At 41.8% G+C, this 23,810-nt stretch overlaps 1 protein-coding gene across 1 annotated transcript in view; it reads right to left on the bottom strand.

The window, feature by feature from the left end:
• Positions 1 to 11,290, bottom strand: part of LOC125451509 (collagen triple helix repeat-containing protein 1-like) — a 37,292-nt gene extending 26,002 nt beyond the window's left edge. Inside the window, exons 1-2 of the mRNA XM_048528661.2 lie at positions 11,030 to 11,290; positions 2,638 to 2,859 (exon numbers count right to left, since the gene is read on the bottom strand). Of these exons, the coding sequence (XP_048384618.1) occupies positions 2,638 to 2,859; positions 11,030 to 11,143 (336 nt within the window). The 5' untranslated portion in view covers positions 11,144 to 11,290. The remainder of the gene's footprint in view (positions 1 to 2,637; positions 2,860 to 11,029) is intronic.
• Between the last annotated feature and the right edge of the window lie 12,520 nt (positions 11,291 to 23,810).

Below are 23,810 nucleotides of genomic sequence, written 5' to 3'. Positions count from 1 at the left end.
GACAGCAGAGAGAGTGAGAGTGTGTGAGGGTGAGGACATTAAATGAGAAGAGGGGGTACTTCACCAAGTAATATTTATTAGTCCGTGTGGATCTGTTCATGGATATCAATGAGTGATATGTGTTCATCTGTGTGTGAGGGCTATGTGTTTGTTCGTGTGAATGCAATTGTGTGATACAGTATATCTGCATGCTTTAGCTTGTGTGAGCATGCAGAAGTTTACATTACTGAGTGCTGTATGTATGTCAGAAAATGTACATCAGGGTGTGTTTGTGTGTGAGAGATAATATCAAATGTATATCAGTGTGTGTGTACATGACAGCATACATCAGAGAGGGAGTGGGGGGGGAGAGAGAGAGAGAGAGAGTGTGTGTGTGTGTGTGTGTGTTCACGTGAAAAAGAGAGTGTACATCAGAGTGTGTGTCTAAGGAAGTAAGTGCACATCACAGAGTGTGTGTTAGAGATAGTGTACATTGGTGGGTATGTGAGAGAAAGTTTACATCAGAGTGTGTGAGAGATGTGGTGTACATCAGAGTGTGTCTGTGCAATGGACAATATACTTCAGTGTGTGTATATGTGAGACACTGTCTATCGCACAGACACACTCTGATGTACACCATGTCTCTCACGCACTCTGGTGTACACTGTCTCTCTCACACACACTCTGTGACATGCACTTTCTTTCTTAGGCACACATTCTCTGAAGTACGCTCTCTCTCTCTCATGTAAACACACACAAATACACACACACACACACACACACACACACACACACACACACACACACAGACACACAAACACACACACACCACAACACACACACACACACACACACACACTCTCGCTCCCTCCGACAGCCGCAGTGACATAAGATAGAGTCTACGTGGGTGAGAGACAGTGTATGTCAGAGTGTGTGTGCACGTGTGTGTGGGAGAAAGGGAGACAGTATATATCGGAGTCCATATGACAGCGAAAATCAGAGCGCATGTGCATCAAAGTGTACATCAGTGTTGTGTGTGTTAGAAAGTGTACAGACAGAGTGTGAGACAGACAGTGTATATCGAGAGAGAGAATGCAAGAGAGAGACAGTGTACAGAGTGTGTGTGACAGAGACAGTTTATTTATGTGAGTATGTGTGTTTGCATGAGAGAGAGAGAGACAATATACATCAGAGTGTGTGTGAGAGTGACAGTGTACATCATAGTGCATGTCTATGTTTGACAGTGTACCACAGAGAGTGAGTGTGTGTAAGAGAAACAATGTACATTAGAATGTGTGTTTGTGTCTGAGAAAGACAGTGTACATCATAGAGTGCATGTCTGTGTGAGAGACAGTGTACATCAGCACGTGTGTGAAAGAGATAGTTTACATCAGAATGTGTTTATGTGAAACAGACAGTATATATCAGAGATTGTATGAGAGGCAGTGTACATCAGAGTGTATACGTGTGTGACAGTATACATCACAGCATGTGTGTGCGTGCGTGGGTGAGACAGAGTATATCAATGAGTGTGCATGTCTGTGAGCATGTGAGAGACAGACAGGGAGAGAGACAGTGTGCATCAGAGTACGTGTGCGTGTGTGAGAGCCACAGTGTACATCAGTGTATATGTGAGAGACAGATGGTTTACATCAGAGTGTGTACATGTGACACAGCGTACATTGGCATGCGAGAGCCAGAATAAAAATAAGCATGCATGTGAGAACCACAGTGTATATCAAAGTATGTGTGTGTGACAGTGTATATCAGAGAATGTGTATGTGTTTATAAGAGAGACAGTGTACACAAGAATGTGTGTGCCTGAGAAAGACAGTACATCAGAGAATGTGTGTGGTGAGAGACAGTGTACACCTGTGTGTGTGTCGGGGAGTGGGAGTGCGGGGTGTACTTCTTGCATGAGAATGTAGAAGTAGGGATGACTCTGTAAAAATCATTAAGATTTCTTTCTCTCAGCTTGATGAATTTACTTCCTGAAAAGGCTATGGAGGCAGAGTCTGAATTTCCTTTTTAAGTCAGAGGTGGATAGATCCTTGTGAAGCAAAGAGTTAAAACGTTCGTAGTGGTAAGGTAGGATGTCAATTGGAGGTTGCAATCACGTCAGCCAAGATTTCATTAAATAGAGATGCAGACTTTAGGTCCAAATGGTCTACTCTTGTTCTTTGTTTATTCGTTCATATTACCATTCATTGGCTTGCAGGATGCTGTTGCTTGTGGTCAAACTCCTGTTGCACATGAAGACACTAGAATCTCTTCAGAGCAAGAAAATGGCAGAGTTGACATGAAGTGCAGTACAAGGCAATGAGTGCAATCCCTGATCGTATGCAGCACTGGAGAAGTCCACAACCTATTCTAAACCTTCAGGTTCACCCTTGTTTCTTGTGAGGAGAGAATAAAATGAAGTTGCCTTTGTTTGCATTCAGAGCCTCAGTAACTCCTAAATGTAACAGTGAACTGTAAAATGCTGGATGTTGCTGTGTCTGCCTAACAATGCAGCCTATCTTGCCAGACTTGAGAAGAGTCAGGATTTTTGGCTTGTCACTCCTTCGCCACAAATTGCTAAGCTTCAACAAATCAATTTGGACAAGTGCTATGAACTAGTGATCTAGCGCTTCACCTAGTTTGTGCAACCACACTTACTGCGATTTTGCCGAGATCTATGCCATAGTTGAGTGCTTTCCAGGCACATTGCTTGTAGTTGATTTTCCAGGGCTCCTCGAGGCGTTCTTGCATACACTCGCCTTTCTCTCCCTTGGCTCCATCTCGTCCTGGGATCCCCGGGGTTCCTGGAATCCCATTTGTTCCAGGATTACCATCCCGGCCAGGCATACCTGGTGAACCCTGCAGACATACATCATTGTGCTGTTTAGAGGAGAGAGAACAAAGATACTCAATTTTAATCAGGCTTCTCTGGTCAAATGGAAAATCCATTACAATAAGTGCTGCAAAAGCTCATCATCATATTACTCCTATCAGGATTCATCACAAGTAATACAGCTGGTTTAATAGAGGTACAGGTACACAAATAAGTGGGAAGTGGGCGAGGAATACATTGAATAGATGGAGATAGTTTGTCTGTGCTTGAGATTTGGGAGTGTGAAATTCACATGAAATGGCAACTTGAAGGGGTGGCCACATGAGAACAGGCTAAAGAAGGACAAGCTTTGAGGAAGTCAGTGAATCCAAACGAAAAATAGTAAGGTGTAGTGATAAACATAATGACTAAATAACGGAATGACCTTGAATCTGTTAATTGTAAGGAAGAAGAATTGAGAAAATTCATTGAGAAATCTCATGGGAGCAGTTGATTATAAGGTTTGTACAGGAGAGGTAAGGTAAATGAATAAAGGTCAAGTGCTGAAAGGAGAAGTTGTCATAGCAGTAGGCAGGGAAACCAAAGGAAGATTTGGGGTTATGGGCCAGAACACCTCAGTGATGTGAGAGCGACAGATGGTTGGATGGTAGCCAACTGGACAGCTTCAGACAGGGATAAATCCTGAAACCAGGAGCCAATTTTCAAGAAGAATACTGACATCAACGCAATTGTCCACAATAAAGTTGAGTATAATGAGGGTTTTGTTTCTTAGTCAATGGGCCTGCTGAAGGTATGGAGGGGGTGTGGGCCATACTGGGTGATAAATGACATGGTGTCGGGGCTCAAACAGGCAATAGTGGATGCAGCCATGAGACTAGAAGGTTTGGTGAGGTTAGGTCACTATGCAACAAGTGGTGAGGAAACAAACAGGATGGAAAAACATACTTGATCTCATCTGTGCCAATATGCCAGCTACAGATGCATTTATCCATGACACTGCTACTAGTAACAGTGACTACCGCATTGTCCTTGTGGAGACACATTTCAGGACTGGGCTTCCATGAGGCACTGTGGGCCATCACCAGCAGCAGAATTATACTCTACTGCATTCTTCAGCCTCAGGGACCAGCATAGCCCCAACTCTACCATTACTATCAAACCAGGGGATCAGCCCAGTTCAATGGAGATTGCAGGAGGGCATGCTGGTGCAGCACCAAAAAATGAAGTGTCAACCTAGTAAAGAGATAACAAAGTGTGGAGCTGGATGAACACAGCAGGCCAAGCAGCACCTTAAGAGCACAAAAACTGATGTCTCGTGCCTAGACCCCTCATCAGAAAGCCTTTTCTGATGAAGGGTTTAGGCCCGAAACATCAGCTTTTGTGCTCCTAAGATGCTGCTTGGCCTGCTGTGTTCATCCAGCTCCACACTTTGTTATCTCGGATTCTCCAGCATCTGCAGTTCCCATTATCTCTGTCAACCTAGTAAAGTTGCCAAACAGGACTACTTGCATGCTAAACAGCATATGCAGCAAGTGATCCCACAACCAACAGATCAGATAGCTCTGCAGTCCTGCCACATCCAATTTTGAATGGTAATAGACAATTAAAAATCTCACTGGGGGGAGGGGGCTCCACAAATATCCCCATCCTTAATGACAGAAGTAACCAAAATACAACTGCAAAACATAAGGCTAAAGCATTCTCAGCAATCTTCAGCCAGAACAGCCAAGTGGATGATCCATTTCGGCCTCCTCCAATAGTACCCAGCATTACAGATACCTGTCTTCAGCCACAAACAAAAACAGAAATTGCTGGAAAAACTCAGAAGGCCTGGCAGCATCTGTGGAGTGGAAACAGAGCTAACATTTTGAGGGCAGTGACCTTTCTTAAGATCTGAAGACGTTCTGAAGAAACAGTCTTCAGCCAATTTGATTTTCTCTATGTTATCAAGAAACAGTTGGAGGCTCTGCATACTGCAAAGACTACAAGCCCTGACGGCATTTGTGCTCCAGAACTTGCTGCTCCCTACCCAAACTGTTCCAGCATAGTTACAACACTGGCATCTACCCAACAATGTAGAAAATTTCCCAGGTGTGTCCTGTGCACAAAAGGCAGGCAACTCCAAATCAGCCAGTTACCACCCCATCAGTCTACTCTCGATCATCAGGAAAGTCATTGAAGATGTCATCACCACTGTTATCAAGCAGCACCTGCTCAGTCTGGGTTCCACCAGGGCCTGTCAGTTCTTGACATCATTACAGCCTCTGCTCAAGTATGAACAAAAGGGATAAATTCCAGAGGTGAGTTGGAAGTAATAGCCCTTGACAAGGTCACATTCAACCAAGCATGGCATCAAGGAGCCCTGCCAAAACTGGAATCATTAGGTATGAGAGGGCGAATTCTCTGTTGACTGGAGTCATTCCTGGCATGTAGGAAGATGTGGTTGTGGTTGTTTGACGTCAGTCATCTCAGCTTCATGAAATAGCTGCAGAGTTCCTCAAGGTAATAGCTTAGGTCCAAACATCTTCAGCTGCTTCATCAATGACCTTTCCTGAATCATAGCATCAGAAGTGGGAATGTTTGCTGATGATTGCACAACACACTGCATCATTCATGACTCCTCAAATACTGAAGCAGTCTATGTTCAAATGCAACAACATCTAGACAATATCCAGGCTTAGACTGACAAGTGGCAATTAACATTCACGCTACACAAATGCCAGGCAATGACCATCTCTGATAAGAGACAATCTAACCACTATCCCTTGACTTTCCATGGAGTTGTTATCATTTGATCCTTGGGGTTACCATTGATCAGAAGCTCAACTGGACTTGCCACGTAAACATAGTGGCTACAACAGCAAGTCAGAGATTAGGAATACAGCAGTAACTCACCTCTTGACTCCCGAAAACCTGTCCACCATCTACAAGGCCACTTGAATCACACCTCATCGTCAAGCAACCACTCCCGCTAACACTGACTCTCAATCGCAGCAGTGAATAACATCTACAAGATGCACTGCAGAAATTCACTAAAGATCCTTATACAGCACCTTCCAGATTCACGACTACTTCTATCAAGAAGGAAAAGGGTAGCAGATACATGCAAACACTACCACCTGCAAATTCCCCTCCAAGCCACAGAACTTGCCGCTCCCCTACCCAAACTGTTCCAGTATAGTTGCAACACTGGCATCTACCAACAATGCAGAAAATTGCCCAGGTGTGTCCTGTACACAAAAGGCAGGGCAACTCCAAATCAGCCAGTTACCATCAATCTACTCTCAATCACCAGTAAAGTCATGAAAGATGTCATCACCACTGCTATCAAGCAGCACCTGCTCAGTCTGGGTTCCACCAGGGCCAGTCAGTTCTTGACATCATTACAACCTTTGCTCAAGCATGAACAAAAAGAATAAATTCCAGAGGTGAGTTGGAACCCTAACCTGACTTCAAAATGTAGGGTTTTTTCTGAAGAAGGGTTGAGGCCCCAAACGTCAGCTTTCTTGCTCCTCGGATGCTGCTTAGCCTGCTGTGTTCATTCAGCACTACGCCTTGTTATCTCAGATTCTCCAACATCTGCAGTTCCTACTATCTCAAAATATATCAAAATATATACTGTTGGATAAATATCCTTGAATTCCCGCCCTAAGAGTATTGTGGGGCATGTGGACTGCAATGATTCAGGAAGACAACTCACACTCTCTGATGAAGGGTCTAGGCCCGAAACGTCAGCTTTTGTGCTCCTGAGATGCTGCTTGGCCTGCTGTGTTCATCCAGCCTCACATTTTATTATCCTGGAATTCTCCAGCATCTGCAGTTCCCATTATCTCTCACCAGCACCTTCTTGAGGGTAACTAGGAATGAGTTTAATAGATGTTGGCCCAGCTAGTGATGCCCTCATCCCACAAATTAACAAGAAGGAAACTTCCATACGGACCTCAAGATGGGAAGGTTTGCAAGAGAGGAGATGGAGGATTGGAGGTGGCTTGTAGGGAGTTAACTATAGGTTTGATGGGGTTTGGAGAATGCCCATTCCTCAATGTGACTTCATTGAAAAACAGATAGGAAGAGGAAGAGTGTCTGAGTGACCTAGAGAAATAATAAGAAATGGACTCCAGTCTGAAATGAGTTTTTAATGACTGCGCATAGAGGCATTTAGGTTAAATACACTGGGCAAAGATTAGATAAGAAATGTCTGGGTCATAGACACAAGACAGAGAAGAAACAACATGAGGGATTCAAAGAGAGAGCGAAGGAGGAGAGTCTACAAAGAATCAACAGCAATTTGTCCCAAAGCACAGCTGTCTGCGGTGACCAGCAGCTGAGCAGAAATGTGTTTTCTTTTCATATTTGTTAAGTAAACCCTTGAGCACAATGAGATTGCAAATGTTGTTTCCAAGTAACTGGAGTGATTAAATGCTCACACTCTGTCTCTGAAGTGACTAACCTTTGCTGCAATGACTCAGTAATGATTATATTAATAAGATCGATAAGAATTTTGTCGTCAGGAAATGTGTGTGCACGAAGCTGGGCTGTTGAGCTAAGCCCAATAATTTTGAAAGCTTTTGCAAATGCTTTTTTTCCCACTTTGAAATTTACTTGTCCTGTAGGAATTATGTAGAACTTTGCTGAGACTGTACTGTATGCTGTTTAGTTGCTACATTACAGGAGTGCAGAGAAGATTCACCAGGATTCACCTGGGATGAACATTTTATGAGGGAAGGTTGGATAGGCTTGGGTTGTTTTTGTTGGAGCAGAGAAGACTGAGGGGTGATCTCAGACACAGTAAATAAGGAGGAGCTGTTCCCCTTAGTTGAAGGGTCAGTCACAAGGGGTCACTGGTATAAGGCGAGGGGCTGGAGATTTAGGGTGGATGTGAGTAACAACTTTTTTACCCAGACGGTGGCGCTCGTCTGGAATGTGCTACATAGAAGGGCAGTCAAGACGAGTTGCCTCACATCCTTTAAAAAGTATCTGGATGAGCACTTGGCGCATCATAACATTCAAGGATATGGGCCAAGTCCTGGTAAATGGGATTAGGCTGAAGGTCATATGTGTCTCACAAGTCCATGCAGACTCTATGGGCTAAAGGGCATCTTCTGCACTGTATGATTCTACAAATAAAGCTTAGGACCAGTAGAGCAAGGAGAAATCTTGCTGGACAGGTTCATTACAGTTTTTTGAACATATAGGTAGAATTGTTTATAAAGGGAAAGAAGTAAATACAGCACAGTTGGATTTCCAAAAAGCACTACATAATGTGCTATACAAAATGTTAATCATGGAGTTGCATATAATAAATAAGCATGAATAAAGGATTGGTTAACAGATAGAAGAAGAGAGTGGGCATAGACAAGGGCACTTTCAATTTGACAGACAGTGCCGGAAGGATCAATGCTGGGGCCTCAGCTATTTACAATCTATATTCTATATTATAATCTAATATAATATAAAATAATTTATATTAATGAATTAGATGAGAAGACAGAGAGTGATGTATTTTATGCTTGCTGTTAGTTTGAAAAAATGAGAAGTGATGCTACAGAGACAGATACGGGATTTTGAAAGGGTTTTACATAGGAAACACATATACTGTTTTCATTTATTGATGAATCTAAATAGTGGTAAAGTCTCAGGGTAAGAAGTCAATTAATTAGGACCGATTTGAGGAGAAAGGGCACAAGAATAGTCTGGAAATTTCTACATGGCACAGGATGAGCACTGCACAACACTGTGGTATCCTTTTGTGTGTCTATTTATTAGATAACTAAATAAACTTACCAGAAATAAATGTGTGACATGTTCCTGATAAGGACAATTATATTTCACCAGCTACTGACTATTTATCCCTAGGTTCTCCCATTGAACAACACTTTAGTTAAATAAAGATTTGTTTCCTATTTATCCACCTCATCCTCAAAAATGCTCATCTGCACTAGCTGTTAGCACCAATATATCAGAAATTCTGAGAATGCTGTGCTGTTTGTACATTCCTCAGGGCTTTGCAATGTCTGTGATTGTGTTTCCAAGAAGGGCAGTGAGAGACAATCAGCTCCTCCCTCAGTTATTTGCACTGCATACATGTCTGATAAAAATTATTAAACTCGGTTTGCTCAAGCAATAGTTAAGAATTAATTTCCATATGCTTCAAAGGAATTTGGAACTATTTCCTTGAATGTTCAATGGCACAGTTTCAATGAGCTGATTCCAATCTGCCTTAGTTCTACAAAAATGTACAGGTTCATCAGAAGTTTAATTTTGCAACTTTGGAAAGATGTACAAAGGTTTTCCTTTTTTTGTTATTGTTTATGCAATGCTGAAGTTAGGTTAATGCTCTTTTTTGCTCCTATAACATGTCATGCCAGACACAAAATGCTTTCATAGGGAAACATATAGATTATTCCTTTTTTAAATCTCAGCCCTAATTATAACACTATATAAACAATCCAAATTAAATATATTTCCCAATTTTGTTGGTAAACTCCCAGTCATTTCAAAGGAGTATTTCTGATATAACTAGGGTTGCCAACTATTATAAAACCTATGCCAGGAAGCATCATCACATGACTTGCACCCCTTACATCTCCAGTGATTGGTCAACAAACACATCCATTCTAGTACTTTGTAAGAGGAATAGGCCATTCAGTCCATGAGACCTGTTGTGACCTTCGGTACGATCATGTTGATCACAGACTTCAAAGCCTTTTACCCACACATCCTTTTTGTTAACACAATGGCTTCCGGATTGGAAAGCAAACAGACTAACAGGCCTCTCCCTATTTTCAAAATTCTGAAATCAGACAGTGAAATGTTCAAAGAAAATTACAAAAACAAAAAAAAACACAAACTGTTTTAATGTGTGTGCATTTTGTTTCTTGGGTTGCACAAAGTAGTATCCTGCAGATTGATTTTTAATTCCTGGTGACTCCAGGCCAATCCTGGAAGGTTGGCAACACCTAATGTTCAGCACTATTAGTGACTTCAGTTACTGAAGTAGGCCATGCCCAAACGCAGTGAAATGCAGACAATATCCAGGCCTGATCTGACAAGTGACAACAATAACACAGACAGCATGCAAATGCAAAACAATGACTATCTCCACTAAGACAGAATCAAACCATCACACTTTGACACTCAAAGGCATTGCTATTGCTGGATTTCCCACCATCAACATCTTGGATGCTATCATTGACTAGAAACTGTGGCCATACTGTGGCCAGAAGGACAGGTCCAAGGATCAGAGAACTGACAAACTCATGTCCCAAGTCCCCAAAGCCTGTCTACCATCTACAACGCAAAAGTCGGGAATGTGATGTAATACTCCCTCCAACCAAACTCAATAAGCTGAACACCATCCAGGACAAAACAGCCCATCTGATTAGTATAAAATCCACAAACATTCACTTACCACTGACGTTCAGTGTGTACCTACAAGTTGCACTGCAAGCTCATCAAGGCTCCTTGGAACCTTCCAAACCAATTCCCACTACTATCTAGAAGGACAAAGGCAGCAGATACATGAAAGTACAACCGCCTCGCAAGTTTCCCTCCAAGCTGCTCATTTTCCTGACTCAGAAATATACTTCCATTCCTTCACAGTTACTGCCTCAAAATCCGGGTACTCCTTCCCTGAAGGCGTTGTGTGTCTATCTACAGCGGTTATATTGCAATGGCTCAAGAAAGCAGCTCACCAACACCTTCAACGGCACCTAAGAATGTGACTCAGCCAGCCACACCCCATGACTGAATAATAAATTAACATTATATCCCACTGTGTAAAAATAACGGTAGGTTTCATATGTAATAAGATTCTATGAAGAAATCTTTTGCAAAATTAACAGCCTTAATTTTAAAAAATAATTTAGCTTCACCGACTTAATTCTCTTTAGATCCAGCTCCAAGCGAAATAAAGTCGCTATATTTTATATAACATCTCACTAGTGACCAAAGCTGAATTCTCCTTTACCGCTTATCCCCTTGTCTTCCCAGGCAATGGGATGGGAACATTCTCTTGCTTTAAATGTGCTTTGATCTCAATAAGCAGTTAGTGTTCGACAACGGCACCGAGTCTCGGGAGGCATCGGAGTTATACGCTCAGCCTTTATCAACAAATAACTGTTCTCCCCTCTCCGAACTTAGCTATTCCCAGTTCCCTAAAAATACGGGACATTTTTCTCGAGACAATAAGAAAATTGATTAGAAGGCTATTGTTACCCGTTCCATTAACTCCTCTTCGCGTTGACGAGCAGCTCGTTTCCTGCCTGATTCTGCACCCAATAAAGGCAGCATGAGCCAGGCGAGGAACACCAGCCGAAATAGTGAACCCATATCTGGCAGTGGGAGCCTGAAAATCGATCACCAAACTCACAGACTTAGACCAACGGTCTGCTCCAGGCCAGACCCATCAACAATTTGCAGGGATTTCAGGAACGTCCCAGACTAAACACTGACTCACTTTCTGAGTGTGTGTTTGCGCGCGCGTCCAGCCCCACTTCAAATGGGGGTGTTCGGAATGTTCAAAACTACAGATTCAATCTTTGTCAAAAACATTGAGTTGACGAAATGAAAATAAAGACCTGGCTGGAAACCAAGTTCGTGGTTTGGAGGCAGGTTAAAAACTCGTTCTGGGACAAAGGCGGATCTGTGTCTTACTTCTTTACAGTTACAGAGTGTAGTTTTCAAACGGAATAGTATGAAACGTGGCAGTTTTAAATAGATTGCAATGCACGAATGATAGGGAGAAGCGTGAATAGTATGGTTCAAAAATATCGTTACCCAAAACCGCTCCTCAGATTTCAGTGCATCTTACTGCAGTTTAGTGCTAATAGCATTTTAAACACAAACTATGTATCTTATCCTTTCCTCTCAAGTCACCGCTACAAAAGATGTTTTATTATCCAAATATATTTGCATTGCACAATTGTAGCTCTTTACCTGACCCCTGGCGGCGGCGGCGGCACTGAGGTCGAGTCTACAGCGGGCGCTGAGACCTGCTGAATCTGACTTGAAGCGCAAACTCCTTCCACCACTCTTTCGTTTTCTGAGGCGCAAATTTGGCTACACAATTAGCACGATATTTCCTAATCAACTTCCTAATCAATATGTTCAGACATATAATAGAACCTCATAGAATGACTACAGAACTGAAACAGGTCATTCGGCCCAACAAGTCCACAGCAACCCTCCAAAGGGCATCGCACCCAGACCCATCCCCATCCCCCTACCCTTTACGTGGCTAAGTCACCGAACCTACACATCCTTGAACACTACAGGGTAATTTAGCATGGCCAATCCACCTAGCGTGCACATCTTTGGACTATGGGAGGAAACTCCACACCGTCAGTTACGCAAGGGTGGGATTGAACCCGGGTCCCTGGCGCTGTGAGAACCGTGCTGCCTATTTTACACACCTCCTGAGCAGGTGGACTTGAACTTCAGAGATAGGGACACTACACTAAAAGTGCTCTAAGCAAATCAAACAATGATTGTAAGGTCAATGCAAAATACATGCACTGGCTCACACGAAACTTGTATTAGCCAGTTAGAATTTTGTATCTGAAATGAAAACAGTACATAAAACTATGGAATCAACCAGAGCTATTCAGTTAAAGCCCTAGAATTCCTTTCCCAACAACATTGCGAATATACATCAGAGGAAGTAGGAACTGCCGATGCTGGAGTCAGACATAACAGTGTGGAGCTGGATGAACACAACAGGTCAGGCAGCATCAGAGAGCAGGAAAGTTGACGTTTCGGGTCGGGACCCTTCTTCAGAAAGAAGAGTCTTCTGTAATAGAGTCCCGACCCGAAACCGTCAACTTTCCTACTCTTCTGATGCTGCCTGGCCTGCTGTGTTTCTACAGCTCCGCACTAGGTTATCTCTTGCGAATATACGTGCTGCCCGCTTCCCCCACGACTGTAACAGTTCAAGAAGGCAGCTCAAGACCATCTTCTTCAGGGCAGTTAGGGATAGACAATACATGCTGGCCTAGCCAGCCATACTACAAACAAATACATTTATAAATAAAACCCTCTGACTGTTGTGTCTGTGCAAACCACCTCCCATCTCTGAACTCATCTTTCTCATCACTGTCCTTGAGTTCAGAGATGTCCTTTCCAAACTCCGTGACTGTCCTTCTTCTTAAAAACAGTCTCCTCATCTTGCCTTGATAATAAAATGTGAGGCTGGATGAACACAGCAGGCCAAGCAGCATCTCAGGAGCACAAAAGCTGACGTTTCGGGCCTAGACCCTTCATCCTCATCTTGCCTTGACTGGTTTGCCAAATACTTTCAAATTGTGGTTACTGGCTCTCTACCACTGGAAATTGTTTGTCCTTGATTACTCTATAAACATCCTGATTATGCCACCTCTTCCCTTTGCTCTTCTAATGAAAACAACTCCAAATCTCTAGGCATATCTGATGCACATCCACTCTGCTCCACCATAAAACCAGAAGAAATAGGAACTGGAGTAGGCTATTCAGTCCCTTGTGCATGTCAGCCATTTTTTGGGATCATGGCTGACCTAACATTTCTCACATCCACTTTTCTGCACTTTCTGCATAATCTTTGATCAAGAATTCATCTTTCTCAGTTTTACTGTCCCAGGAAGGGAGGCATTTTCTCAGCATTTACCCTGGCAACCCTTTTAAGAATTTTGTACAAATCAATGAGATCAACTCTGATTCTTCTGTACTGTAGTGAGTAGAATCCCAATCTGTTTAGCCTTTGCCCCCATCAGAGAGCATCCTAACGAACTTTATTTGTAAATGAGGACACCAAAACTACTCACATTAACCCAAATGTGGTCTCACCAGCATCTTGTACAGTTGCAGTCAGACTTCCCTACTCTTATACTTCAACTCCCTTGAAATAAGGGCCAATATTCCATTAGCCTTCCTAATTACTTGCTGTACTGTGTGCTGGTTTTCTGTTTGATGCACAAGTATCCCCAAGTTCCTTTGTGTTGCAGCTTTCTGCAGTTTTTGTCTATTTAAATAATAATCTGTTCTTTTGTTCTTCCTTCCAAAATGAACAATTTCACTTTTTCCCACATTATACTCTATTTGCCACCATCATTTCTTCAGTGTCACTGGGTCAAAATCCAGGAATTCTTTCCCTACAGCACATAGACTATAGTAGTTCCAAGTAGGCAGCTCACCACCACCTTCTCAAGGGCACCTAGGGATGGGCAGTAAATGGTGGTCAGCCAGCAGCACTGTGTCCCACAGGTGAATAAAGAAATATGTAGTTTTGCATATGTGTTACAGCGTGGAGCTATGGAGAGCGCTGATAGTGGCTCCAATTTCTTATTATCACTCAGCTGACCAGGAACCTCTTCCACACTTGCTGCCTGCCACTGAGTTGCTTCGGAAGGATTTGCAGGTTGATAATCAATCTCTTGCCTGTATTACAAACACATCTTCCATGGCCATTAGATCCTGAGTTGAGATGCAAACCTGAAGCTTCTGGTTCAGAGACAAGAACATTACCCACTGCATCACAAGTTCACCCTTTGCACCCACACATTGCATTTTACATTAGATAAAGTCTGAAATGAAATGAAATACTTGCAAAAAAAAAATACTCCATTCAGTGCTGATTGTCATTTTGTATCATCAGATTTGATATTTGTTGGCCATAAATACTCCTACCTTGACTAAGTATTTTAATTATAATTAAATTTAGCTGGGTCACATATTACAAGATGTTAGTCCAAAGCACACTGAAATCACTCGTTCATGTGACTGACTGAGCTTAATAGCTCAGCACCTGAGCGACATTACAAAGAGATGAAAATAACTACAGGGACAATGAGACCCATTAAATTTTCTGCAACCAGGCATGATGGCCCCAGAAATCCATATATTGTTTACCATCACAGTGACCAAATGGTCTCATGGGAGAGAGAAGATAAAGTAGCCGCCCTCAATGTCAACTCAGCTCTCCAAAACAAAGTCACAAAGGAGCTCCAGGAAAGCTGAGGTCATTTGGAAAAGTAGAACCATATCCTCTGCATTGGAAAATGGCTGCACTCTTTAGAAAACAGCTGTTGCAGTTTGAAGATATACACATTTAGGAATTGGACTTAGTCTAATCTTCTTCAGTTCTTTTACAGATAATATTCCCTCCAACATAAGGCCAGGAAAGGGACTGTTTGATGATTATTCTAGTGAACAATTCTACTCACAACACTTCACATACTACTGTGGAATGCAGATAACATCCAGGAGTCTGACAAATGGTAAGTAGCAACCACAATACTTGCATTCCAAGAGATGAGTGATTTCAGTAGGATAAAACCTGAGTATCTCCACTTTTACTCTATTGCATTCCTGAGGTTCACAGAAAAAGGTCCCCTCAGGATATAGAGAAGGATAAAGAGTGCCAGAATTTGCCAATCTTGCTGTCATTTCCTCCAGGTGACTGAAACTCAGTGATGGCACAGGTTGAGGATGTCCTGGGACACCACAATGAAACTGTTTCCTCTGTTGGACTCTGAAGGAGTGGGTAGTCATCCCATCCTGGTGGCTGTCAAGGAAACTGCAGTGGTTGATTTTTATGAGATTATATTCTTTGCAGACCTGTAGGGAATCACTCAATCCTTAATTTACAAATATATCAAGGATGCTACATATATAAATTGTACAGGATCACACCTCTTTCTCTCATATCAAGGTCAGCGCTACAAGCTGGACAGTGAGATTTTGCAACATCATTAGCTCCCCCAAGGTGCAGGGCGTTATAGACTGTTAATATATTGTGTCAACATGATATGATTTCAATGTGCTACAATCATCTGTGATCATCATTGCCACATTTTGGAGATTTGTGCCAGATATCCCAGAAGCTGCCATGATGCCTAAATTCTTAATTACTCGCAAAACTCTATCTAATTCTGAGGGCCAAATGCCATACACAGATGGCTGTTCAGAGACAGGGGCTACCCTCTTCAAAAGTGCTTGTTGACTCTGAATGGAATGGACAGCCACAGACATAATCCATAACTGAATAAATGTGCCATCCTGTGGAAGACACTGGGTTGCATGAAATTTTGGTCCAGAGAAGTGGACATTCATGAGCGATCAAGTAGTCACACACATATACTGTGGCCAACTTAGGGTCTAGTAAGGTAGGATGTGCTCCAAAGGAGGTTAACAAGATTTATTTCATGCATGAAGAGCTTGTCACATGAGAAATGGCTGAGTGCTCTGGGTCTGTACTCGATGGAAGTTAGGAGGATTCAGGGCGCTCTCATTGAGACTACATAATACTGAGAGGACAGGGATAAGATGTTTCAACTAGCAGCAGAGGATAGAACCAGAGGGCAAAGCCTCAGAGTAAAGGAATGGCCCTTTAGAACTGAGATAAGAAGGACTTTCTTCAACCAGAGGGTGGTGAGTCTGTGGAACCCACTGCCGCAAAAGTCTGTGGAGGCCAAATGATTGAGTGTGTTCAAGACAGAGATAGATAGGTTCTTGATTAGTAAGGGGCTCAAGGGTTAGGGGAAGGAGGCAGGATATTGGTTTTGAGAAATACGTCAGCCATGGGTCAAATGATGGAGCAGATTTGATGAACTGAATAGCCTAATCCTGCTCCTATATCTTGTGGTGGTCAGAAGAGTGGGAAGAGTGGGAGCAAAGATCTATTACAAAGCTTTCTCATTACCTTTAATTTCCTCATCAAAGTGTCAAATTTTAGCTGCAATCATGAATTGAGCATTGAAGGATGCCTAAATTTTGCTGGTTTCCAGGATGCTTCTCAGAGATGATCAATGCCTCAACAAAAAACATTCTATTGAGTTCAATTACTTTAGAGTCTGATTCCATCCATGCATATTTTTACACAATTCCTCTTGCGGCTCTGTCATGACATGGTTGCTTTTAGATCAACTGACCTATTCTCACTCACTCATTCCTATTATTAGAATACGTGGGTCGCTTTCAGCACAGCCTTCTCATTTTCTCTTACTGTCAGCTCTCAATACCACTTATTCAGCTTCTCTTCTGTTCTGGCCTACTATCAATAATCCCCTAATTGCCTACCCATTCTTATATTTCTGGGTTCCATCTGTAGCCAACCACTGACCCCTCCCTCTCCATCCCTAATTTCACCGTCAGTAAAAATACACCATTTTCTTAGCTGCTAGCTTCTGAAGGGTCACCAGACTCAAAATGTTAACTCTTCCACAAACGCTGCCAGGCCTGCAGAGTTTCACTAACAATTTCTGTTTCTGATCTCCAGCATTTGTAGTTCTTTATGTTTTATTTAACTCCTGACAACTTTGTTACATAACCTCGTCCTTCAGTTAGAATCACAGTCGATCAAATGTACAATGATTGATAGTGCATGTATATTTACAGATGTGAAAGTGTATGTATATGCTTCCTATGTGCTCCCATTTATTTTTTGTCCTTGTAGTGCCCTTGAAACTACATCTAGTAGAGTCCTGGCGTCCACAACTAGGGTAGATGGGGCCTGCTGTGCAGTGGACCAGTTTGACCTGGCAGATTTAGGCTGAAAGCTCTAGGCTGTTTACGGCCAGCCAGCTCACATTTGCTGAAAGTGTCCTGGCAAGATGTAGGCTCACTTGCCACGGCTACAACTTCTATAGTGTTGGGAGCTCAGGCAGATTGGAGGAGACGGGGGTTGGCATCTTTAGAGCTTCCTGAAAGATGATTTCTTGGGGGTTGTGGTTCCTACTCCCTTTGGACGCCTGCTGGCATCACCCTGTCTTCTTGGAAGGAAAGGACTCCTGTGGTGAAGGTGAGTTCCCTTATCACCCTTTTGTTTTGCCATTGATGCTGAGCATTAACAGCGAAAGTGATGGAGTGTAGATCTGCAGCATTTCTGGCAGACACTGGTTATTCTGTTGGATCTGGTTTTCCATACAAGTTGCCAAACTGTCCATAAGGGCATCAAGGCATATGAATGACAGAGCCTGGACAGTAACATTTACCAAGGGCATCTGACTAATGTGCTTGCTGCTCCTATGTCTGTCTGTGCATTTGCACAAAGTTAATGGTTGTTGAGAACATAGGTCATTCTCTGTCTTGACCTGATCATGTGCCTGATAAATGCCTGTGCTCCAAGTTCCAGTGACCTCGGGTGTTTCTTTCTATGCCAAATGTGGACACATTGCAATGATGTTGTCACCATATCATGCTCCCAAAACTAATCTATATGTAGCCAGGCTGGCGCTGTTTGATGGCATAGCCTCCTTTGCTGGTCCACAGGAAAACGGACAACCACTCTCTCCATTGCCCAATTCACCAGGACCTTCAGGCCCCCCTCTCCAAAGTGGGTCCTAGCTTTCCCTTCCCAGCCATGACCTTGGGAGCAACTGTCCTACTATGGCACCAATGTGATTGATTGAGAAGGGTGCTGCAGAGCCACAGAGAATAATTAATAAGGTGAGCAACAGAGATTAGAACATAAAACATAGACCAGTACAGCACAGTACAGGCCCTTTGGCCCACACAATGTTGTGCCAACCTATTATCCTACTTTAAGATCAAACTACCCTGCATACCTACATTTTACTATCATCCATGTGCCTATCCAAAAGTTGCTTAAATGTCTCTAATGTACCTGACCCCACTACCACTGCCAGCAGTGCATTCCACACGCCCAACACACTCAATGTAAAGAACCTACTTCTGATATCTCCCCAATTTCTCTAAAATTTCAGTTCCTTACTCTTCTCATGGGGATTAAGACTGGACTCAAAATTGCAAGTTCACATGCATGAAATATCGTACTACATGTTTGAAGATTTTTATTCATTCATCAAACAGTGATGTTTAGATTAGAGGGGGTTAGACAAGGGAAGACAAGGGTAGGGGAACTGGTCTGGTTTGGCTACTGTTGGGAGGGACAGTGTGGACTTGTTGGACTGAATGGCTTGTTTCTACACTGTAGGGATTCTATGCAATATGAAGATTGCCTGTAAGTTAAGCATTTGTTGCACATCCCTAATGCCCAAGAAGACAGTGATGAACTGCTTTCCTGAACCACTGCAGTTTGTCTGGTGTACCTACAGGCCTACTGTTTAAGAATTTTCACTGGAACAACAGTGCAGGAAGTGATATATTTCCAAATCAGGGTGGTGCATGACTCAGAGGAGGAAGCAAAGGTAACGATGTTCTCTTGTGAAGACATAACCTACCTCACTTTTGAACCCTCTTTCCCTGTGGCTCACTCAGTGATGCCATTCGCCAATGTTTGCAATTCCTTTCTCTGCACTTCCTTGTGTTTGTTGGGTGAATTAGCACTGCTGCCTCACAGCACCATGAGGGAAGGTGTGGTGAGGATATTGCACATTCCTCCCTCCAATAGTTGTTGACTGACTAAAAAAAAAAAACACTGCCCCAACAATAATACGTGAGAACAACTTTAATGACCTGACACCAGGACTTCTGAAAATAAAGTCCCATCTTCGAGAGCTGCTAGCCGCTCTGATCAGCTGGCAGCAAAGCGGTCTCAGCAGCATCAGAACTGTCGTGGCCATAGTGAGTACTACGTGCTCTCTAGACAAGATCTATTGATGCTGAATTTACAGGTAAGTCAGAGTTTTTGTCAAGTGATGGGTGGAAAGGCTGTGGGTGTCCCAAAGGCAGGGTGCTATCTTTTGAAGGTGTCCCTTAATAGACACAATTAACACCCCAAAAGGAGGTAACTTTCTCACTCCTTTCTTAACCATTGGCATGAAAAAGAGACTTCATTCTGCTTTAATGAACAGTTCACAAAAAAGGGGTATCTCACCAATTCAGCAGGTAAATTGTGATTTTACTTAGACACAAATATTGATCAGAACATCAGATCATCATCACTGGATCTTTTACCTGAATGCATAGCTGAGGCCTGTTTTATGTAGATATTTTACATCCAAAAGTACAGGTAATATAATCTCACTTAAACCAGCTACCTCAATTCAACACTCCAACCCTTAAAATGGACTTTAATGTCAGATCTATTGTTAAGCGTTGTTGATGTGGTGTGGGGTTGAGACAGCAAAAGTGATACCTGGGTAAACATTTTTGTGAAATCACTGTGCTGCCAGAAGAGTCAGCCTTTCAGTGGGAGGCCTATTTTTCCACCCCTTAAGCTTTCCTGTTTAATCTTGTTATGTCAGCTTCTCTTTTTCCACAGGTCCAGACCTATGTCCTACCTCAACCAGTCACATGTTCTCTGGTTTGCTAATTATTTTAGATTCTTTCAATGAACTGTTGCAAAGGTTGTTTCAGCTATCCAACCATTTCCTTTGTTTTACAGTTGATCCAAAATAAATTTTTACTTCTTCCATTTATTCTAGTTTTACGTACATTCTTAATTAATTCAGGTCTAATGAAGAGTCACATTTGAATTGTTAACCTCCCGGATCTCCATACTGACTAACCTACAGTTTTTACGTAAAAGGTTGGTAATACCGGTTGTGGTTTCTAGATCTGTCTCTTCACAATAGAGTTACTAGCACAGATCAGCTTCAAACAAAAACAACTTACAGCAGTAACACATGCTTTAATTTATAACAGGTGCACAAACCTGCTTTTTTTGTATTAGCAGTAACTTTAATAAAATCATTTTACACAGCACGTACGTTATCATCAAGCACATCATTAGTAATCAGATTACAGAATGTTGAACAAAAATGCAAACTTGTGCAAAAGCAGATGAATCACTGGCCATCACCATCAAGAAAACATGTTTTGAATATATGAAAAACTGCAGCAAACATCAACTGCATTTGGAAAAGAAAATCTATAAACATTCCACTGTCGAATGACATTTTGTACTATTCAGTTGCACCTATCTGGGCTTTGAAAGGAGAATTTGATTATTGTATTTAATCTATCCATTTAAACATTCAGTAACTAAATTATGCATTCCAGTGACTTTCCATTAGTTAGGTAGACTCTGAATTTATACTTAGAATAAATAAATGAGAAGTGATTGCACATTGAAATGGTCTCCAGTGATTTTGGCTATCTCACACTAATAAATATCAAAGTAAAACTCCTGTTCAGGGCATACATCATTAATTTAAAATGTAATGATTAAGTTTCATACAAATTACTACAAGTGAGCTATATTTAAAAAAACAGGCATTTCTTTAAAACAGCTCAACTTGAGGAACTGGTTGTTTAGCTCATTCAGTATACACAGTTTGTGACCTTGTAACAATGTAATCAATTTGGAAGCATGAAAAAGGAAATTATATTTTCTTTCTTTAGAAGTTTAATTTGGTGAATTGGAGCTCAAAACTTCTTAGAAACCTATATTTATGGTGATTTTTAAAATGTTCCATATATGCAAATAGTAAGACAAAAGACTACTTTCCTGCTTGGCCACATAGTGGCAGCAATGAAGACGTGCTGCTCAGGGAATTCAACAGTTAGATCACCGACAAAAGCAAAACACTGAATGCTGAATATATTCAATAAAAAAAAACTGCTGAATATTTCCAATTTCCAGTTGGTGGCAGAAGAGAGCGAGAGAGCGCCATTCTTCAAGACTGAAGGAAGACAGAAACGTAACAAGATTTTGAGCAAAAGCAGGACAGTGAAGGAAGAACACACATAGAAACATGGAAAATAGAAGCATGAATAGGCCATTCAGTCCTTCTAGCCTGCTCCACCATTCAATATGATCATGATCACCCAACTTGGTATCAGGTTCCTGCTTTCTCCCTATACCTTATGATCCCTTTGGCCTGAAGAACTCCTCCTTGAAAACATTCAATATTTTGGGAATAAAACAGAGGGATTTGTATCAGTGTAAAGATCAGGACAGAATAACTGACAATAGATTTCATGACACAAAAATCAAAAGATAATATTGCAAGTAAAGAAACAAAAAAAAAATTAGTAGAATCATAGAATCCCTTCAGTGTGGAAACAGGCCCTTCAGCCCAACAAGTCCATACCAAGCCTCAGAACATCCCATCCAGACCCATTCCCCATAAAACACCCCTAATCTACACACCCCTATAGGTAATTTAGCATGGCCAATTCCCCTAGCCTGCACAAATTTGGACTGTGGGAGGAAACTGGTGCACCCAGAGGAAACCCACGCAGACATGGGGAGAATGTGCAAACTCCACACAGACAGTTGCCCAAGGCTGGATATGAACCCAGGTCCCTAGCACTGAGGCAGCAGTGCTAACCACTGAGCCACCATGCTGCCCATTTGTCCACAGTTGGTGTCAATCATTGTTTGGTGAAACTCACACCATCTGTTCCAGTCTCAGAACGGCTATAGTATAAGTGCCTAATCGCCATTTTCCACAGTGGCTATTATCAGCTTTCCCAGCTCCCATTTTGAAGCAGCAAACCAGTGTTTCACAGCTTCATCGAGCCACAAATGGTTTCAGACTTTAATTTTCTACCACCACAAAAAGAGGAAAATTAAAACTGAAAAACAGCATCAACTAAAATGCATGACAGCTATCTGCTTGAAATGGTTCTAATAAGTCCTTTTATGATATCATTACTGCAAAATTATTTTTGGATCTCCATCATCCCTTACTCATTGAGATAGTTAAACAAATACACAAAACAAAATCAAAAACAATGAAAAAAATTGTAAGACCCAAAGAGCAGGAAAAGTAAAAATAGAAAACCCCTAATTAAACTAAATCAAAAAGAACGCTATCACATAAGGAGGGCCTCTGGTCTGTGGGTCAGAGTCCAAATAATCCCACAGAAAGCAGCAAGATGCAGCACTTAAAACTCAAAGGAGGAAAATTTAAGACAAACACAATTATGCAATGTGTGCACAGCACAAATCAGCAGAGAAGAAACGGAATTGCCCAATCTTCCACAGAAAAGAGCAATTTAACAAGGCCATTTAAACAAGCAAACGATTAGAACTCATGTCTAGAGGTGTAAGAGTGAAAAATTCAAAAAGCAATATTAAAATTGCATGGTTTCAGAAAGGTTCTGTATCTGAAGTCTGATCTCCAAACTTTTAAAAAAAAAGAGGCCTGGAGAAGGTATGAAAACAATTACAAACATGTTATCAGAACCAAGAGCATATATCCATGAGGAAAGATTGAACAGATTGTGCTCTCTGCTAGAAAAGGCAGAGGGATAACTTGACATTTGAGGAAGATGAAAAGGTTTGAAAAAAATTGATATAGTGATGATGTGAATGAGGCCTGAACTACAGTCCATAAATGCAAGAAAGCCACTAATAAATCCAACAGGGAATGAGAAAGAGGTTTATTTAAACAGAGAATGGTTAATGTATGAAATTTGCTACCGTAACGACAGCTGAAGTAACTAGCAGTATAGAGGAACCGATAGGAACACTAGGGAGAAGCGTACAGAAGAAATTTGGAGGAAACTTGCAGGAGCATAAAAACAAGCAAGCATGAACCAGTTGGGCTAAATGGTCTGTTTTGCTGAACCCAAGCACAAGAGAATTCTAGATAGGAATAGTAACCAGTTTGGGTCTCAGGAGAACTATCGGAAGCCAAAGTCATGGAACACACAAAATACTGACCAACTTTCTCATGTTCCATCAGGAAGAAGAAAAGGGATATCACCTCCTCACCTATGATTAAAGCCGAGAGCTTTACAATATCTGACAGGCAAGTGATGTAGAAGGGATGTTATCATATCAAGGAAAACAACGCAACAGTTAGCGACAAAGGATTTTGTGTGGACTTCTTTCAAAATAAAACTAATTAAGAAATGCAAAAAGTTGAACTAAAAAGGTTCTGGGAAAGCCAAAAAAGCCATTTTCTGGCCTAAAAATCTGAAGAGAGTTGCAAGAAATATCCTGAATGTAAAATAATATGAAGAAAGAGGTCATATTATTTACATCAGATAATGGGAACTGCAGATGCTGGAGAATCCAAGACAACAAAGTGTGGGGCTGGATGAACACTGCAGGCCAAGCAGCATCTTAAGTGCATAAAAGCTGACGTTTCGGGCCTGAAGGAGGGTCTAGGGCCGAAACGTCAGCTTTTGTACTCCTGAGATGCTGCTT

The sequence above is a fragment of the Stegostoma tigrinum genome, chromosome 5, assembly GCF_030684315.1.
Source record: "Stegostoma tigrinum isolate sSteTig4 chromosome 5, sSteTig4.hap1, whole genome shotgun sequence".
In the NCBI taxonomy this organism is placed as follows: Eukaryota; Metazoa; Chordata; class Chondrichthyes; order Orectolobiformes; family Stegostomatidae; genus Stegostoma; species Stegostoma tigrinum.
The sequence above is the reverse complement of the archived record's forward strand: the minus strand, read 5'-3'. Positions and strand labels throughout refer to the sequence as shown.